Here is a 4,736-nt window from a genome sequence, read left to right as displayed (position 1 = left end):
ATGGGTTAAAGTAAATACTGTCAATATGTAATGATTAGGACATATTTGACTACAAACTAATAAAGGTAAATACAGTTATGCTATCTATATAGTAAAGTAAGTATATATTTTCCAGCTTTTTCATCCGTTGAACAATGACAGGTGTACTACAGTAAATGTGGCATTATTATTATGCTTGTTGAAAATAATGCAGGCAATGTTCTCAAGGAATTTTTATTCATCTCGTCAGGTACAAAAGCTTAGTATGTCACAGCATTTTCAAAAATCGTCATGTAAAATGAGGTGTACAACAACAAGCAACAGCCGTCAATGTGCAAAGGCGGCCTCACTGACCTGGCCGAACAATATACAACTTTTTTTTTAATGCTCGGGTAGATGGAGGAGCAGCAGTACTAAGATGTCCAGAAGTATCACAAACTAAATCTGGGTTTTCCTCCACTCTCTAAGCTTGTGCCTCATCCACTTACAGTAGTTGTCGTAGTGAAGGGTTTTCAACAAATCTCGACTGAATTTAGGAAATGCACCAAACTCTCTTCCGGCTTGAGGTCTGAATAAAGCTGCTTCCCTAAAAACCTTTACAAGGGTCAGAATATCTTCAGTGTCTTGTTTTGCTTTGTGAATGCCACTCGGCTTCGTCAGCTTCAGCTCTTTGTCCGTTTGGTCCATCATCACCCTGAGAGGACCTATGGACTGGCTGATCCTAGCTGCAGCCTGCTCTGACAGATTTGGCCCCAGCCCCTTTAAAAAGGACTTGAGGAAATTATTCTGGTGTTCTAGGTGCAGATCAAGAGGCATATTATTCCCCTGGCCACCCCTACCATTCCAGAAACGGTTCCACGTAAGAGAGTGAGCTAAGCAAGGAGCTAGTGTGGCCTTGAGCTGCAAAGTCATGAGAAACGTACTGCACGCATACTGTGTGTGATTAAATGCTTTGTAAAACTTTAGTCCCAGTAGGTACAGTCTCATCAGCCTCTCACCATCCCCCTCTTTCACTGCGTCCAACATGTTCAACAGAAAAAAGCTGAAGCTCAGTCTTGCTTCAGTGTGCTCCGTTTTGTGGTCCCGTTGGAGTGGCGTGGATGGTCCGGGAACTTGAGAAATACTGGGGTCATGGTCTAATTTAATAAACCTGTCAACTATATCTGCTACCATGTCAGAAAGAAACTTTCTTTGATCCTCCATGGTTCCAGCAAGAACCCTCGGCGGAATGAAATCATCTGGGATTTCTGGTGAAATATAAAATAAATTGTTGTTTGTCAAAAACAAAAAAAGTATTTACAAAATAAACATCACAATACAGAATCAGAATATCTGTATTGTCATTGTTCAGTGAGAACATATTGATTAGCAAACAAGCTCAGTGCATTAAAGAAGTCCATCCATAGTGTATAAATGAAAGTGTCAAGTGTCAGAGTTTAGAGATATGACAGCTCTGGGGTAGAAACAAACTTTCAGTATGTTTGTTCCTGCCTTAGTCCCTGAGGATGCAGTTGGCTCTCCTGCTACAATGTGGATACATCTAATAGATATCAAAATCAAATACTGAATATACTAAAATTACAATTATTGTGCTGAGAGAATGCACTGTATGAAAAATGTAATGTACCTTCCATATCAGTCAACCCAAGGTGTTCCATTGCAGCTGCCAGGAACAGTGCCGTTGTCTCTTTGGAAACAAAGTCTTTGTAGGCATTGTATGCCTTCGTTGGTCCCTGCTTAGCATTGCTGCACCTGTTAATCAGAAATTGAATCTTTAATTTCAATCCTAAATGTCTTGGTATCCCTCACTCACCTCACACATAAAAACAGTTATTTGCATCCGTCATTCAGCTTCACTCAGCTCACCGTCTCTCACCCACAAACACAGTCTCCTCAGTCACCTTCACTCAATTCACTATCTCTCTCACTCAGGTACACAGTATTTTTATGAAATGAATAACACAGGCAGTTGTTTTCCATTGTGCAGACTTCATGCACTTTACATAAAGGGCATTGCACTCTAACCCCACTATGTAAGTGTATTCCAGAGACAGTTACTTAATACTGTTCCGGGTTTTCTCAGTAAAATTATATTACCGTAATATTATCAAGAACACAAACAAGTATAGTTAATTGAATCAATTTCAATGTTATTTCTATAACTAGAGGGCATTCAAGAGTAATGGCTTTCTTGCCCACAATAACTAGTTATGCCCACTCTTGAATGGGCATAAGCATATTAGCCTCACAATGGCCAGACGTGAATCTGCCAGTGAAAGAAAAATGCTTATAGAAAAGCCAGAATATAAGCATATCAAGTTTGGTTTCATCTAATTTACAGTATTTTAGAATGTATGGCATGGACATAAACCCTCAGTATGAAACAATCTGTGTTCTAATTGTCTTCTGCACAAAGTTACAACTGCCCAGTGCCCACATATTTGCTATCCATACCTCCCCAGGCAAGACTAGGGCAATTTCATGTTGGTAGCACTGCATTTCTCGTCCCAGTGTGCAGTACTACAATGCATTCATTATCCAGACATTATTATCCATGTTCAGTTTGCAGGTGACAAAACACTGTGAACAAAACAATTGGAGTGTGACGTCACTTATACTGATGGGGAAAACAGCAGATCTACAAGCTCAGAACACATGACAGTGTAAAACGTTTGAGTTTATAGATATGTTTTGAAGCTATTTCAAGTTAAACTTACTTTAACATGTTCATGTTGGCAACAAGAGTTCCACGATCCTTTGCTGACGCGTCCTTGAAGAAAATCTTGTGATGGATCTAAAATGACATGACAATGGTTTGTTATAAATCACAGTGGACGTTACAATGGTATCACGCGTACGCCAACTGTACTAGATTTCTATATGTCTATTCCTAGTAAGATGACATTTACTAGAGTTGCGGTGCAGGTTATACTTTACTTTAGAGAGGACATTACAGTTAGAATGATCAATCACGCTATGTTTATGTATTTCACCATAGCATAAAGTAGTTTAACAATTCATTTAAATTGTTTGTAATACAATGGGTTTCCACTTAACATAACAGTTAAAATATAATATTCTCTCTTTAATGACACTCACTTCAAAAAGATTTCTGATGGCATGCCAGTCTTCAAACTTGAAGTGCATGCCCTCCAGTCTTTTCTCCGGGTTGTCTCCCTGATTGAAGGACCACTGTATATTTCGGGAGTTTGCCTCAGACAGCCGATCACCCCCGAAGAACACTGGAGAAAGCCCTCCCGGTACTTGTGGCACATACCTTAAGAAAATACACAAAAAGGAGGGGTTAAAAGTGAATCGACCGTCACACCTCGCTTGACAAAAAGCAACAGTGGAGCCTGATAAGATACTTACTTTTTATGAAGTTGGAACAGTACATCAGTCAATTCTTCAGTTTTATTTTCATTTTTGAAAAAGAGACCCAGGGGATACTGTGAACAAAGACAGACAGAGATTAATGTTTGTCCCCATGGTGTAGGATACACATAATATGATGGGATATATGCAACATTTAGGTTAGCCTGGGATGTCCAGAGAAATGGCAGGCTGCTTTTGTTTCAAGACTACATGTAGGTCGGAGTTCTTACGTCTTTGGAGCGCCGCGCCATTTCAGCAGAGTATTGATGTGGAATGTGATGCACTGAAACCTTTTTCAATGGCTGGAAGGCAGCCAGGTGACTGGTGAGCATTCGACTCCCAAGGACGATGAACTCATTCCTCATGTATTCTTGCGTTTGGGCTGAGGGGAGAGAGTTGCCAACATCATATTCCATGAGGTCTTGAAGTGGTCTTCGATTGCTGAGCTGGAATATGGGGATTCGGTCTCGTACAGCAATGTGGTGAATCCAGTGCTTAGACAGGTTGCTACTTAGTAGTGACTGGTGGTGAGTTCTGATGAAAAAGTCCAAGTTGTCAAAAATGATGGAATACGTCGGGGGAGGCAGTCGGACAGTGGGCAGTCCGACAGTCATCGTTGGTGGTGGGGGCAGTCCGACAGTCAACAACAGTTCTCCGTTAGTGAGGTCACTGAATGCGGCATTGTCAAGTGGGCTTCGTGTCTCTTCGCCACCCTCATTAGAGTCTGTTGGATAAACACAACAAACATTTAGAAATGTGAACCTTTTAATTTTTGGTTCATTTTAACACTGAAAATAAACCAATTTGAAAACTGTAATCTCACCAAAAATGTCAATGCTTTGAAAGAGGTTCTCCACGTCCTCCACCAACTCTGGGACGACAGCTTCCAAATCCGATCCCTGCTCCTTCTGGTATTCCTCAATGGACAGCTTTAGGGCTTGGACAGCCTCTCCACACGTCTTAGCCAACTCCTTCTGCTTCCCTACAGCACAACTGTGAGTGGTTGTGATGGACATTTTGCTCAGCCTGTCAAAGACAGCCTTCTTAGCTCCCCCATACTGTAGTATGCTGTTTAAATAATAAGAAAAAGCCGACATGCGGTTCTCTCTTCCTCTCACAGCTATAGCGGCTGCAGCACAAGTAACAGGCCGAGAATCTTTGGTGACAGTGTTAAAAATGGATAGCAAGAATGGTGATAGGCGTCTGAGATCTGACTCCAAGTGTTCAAAAGAAAAGGCTTTAAGATCCCCAGCTGCTGTCTTCAACAACATGCAACCATTGTCATGCTTACAGAGGGCCTGGCATTCAATGTCAATTAAATGTAAAATCTGTTCCTTGACCTCTTCTGCTAGCTCCTTGTGTTTAAGAATTTGCTTAGCAGC

The 4,736-nt window shown here is 41.1% G+C and overlaps 1 protein-coding gene across 1 annotated transcript; it reads right to left on the bottom strand.

The window, feature by feature from the left end:
• Positions 1-1,707: 1,707 nt before the first annotated feature.
• Positions 1,708-3,684, bottom strand: LOC306934830 (uncharacterized protein). Its single transcript, XM_079517639.1, has 6 exons — positions 3,585-3,684; positions 3,352-3,428; positions 3,079-3,256; positions 2,697-2,773; positions 2,434-2,559; positions 1,708-1,731 (listed from the first exon to the last, which is right to left on the bottom strand). Exons 1-5 carry the CDS (start codon positions 3,603-3,605, stop codon positions 2,538-2,540), a joined length of 375 nt encoding a protein of 124 aa, XP_079373765.1. The 5' UTR covers positions 3,606-3,684; the 3' UTR covers positions 1,708-1,731; positions 2,434-2,537.
• Positions 3,685-4,736: the final 1,052 nt, after the last annotated feature.

This window comes from Electrona antarctica (assembly GCF_951216825.1).
Source record: "Electrona antarctica genome assembly, chromosome: 13".
NCBI lineage: Eukaryota > Metazoa > Chordata > Actinopteri > Myctophiformes > Myctophidae > Electrona > Electrona antarctica.
The sequence above is the reverse complement of the archived record's forward strand: the minus strand, read 5'-3'. Positions and strand labels throughout refer to the sequence as shown.

Coding starts and splice junctions, on each gene's coding strand:
- LOC306934830 (XM_079517639.1), bottom strand. CDS start 3,605: ATGGCGCGGCGCTCCAAAGAC. Junction 3,429..3,584: donor TGGCGCGGCGCTCCAAAGAC/GTAAGAACTCCG, acceptor CTTTGTTCACAG/TATCCCCTGGGTCTCTTTTT. Junction 2,774..3,078: donor CCATCAGAAATCTTTTTGAA/GTGAGTGTCATT, acceptor ATGTCATTTTAG/ATCCATCACAAGATTTTCTT.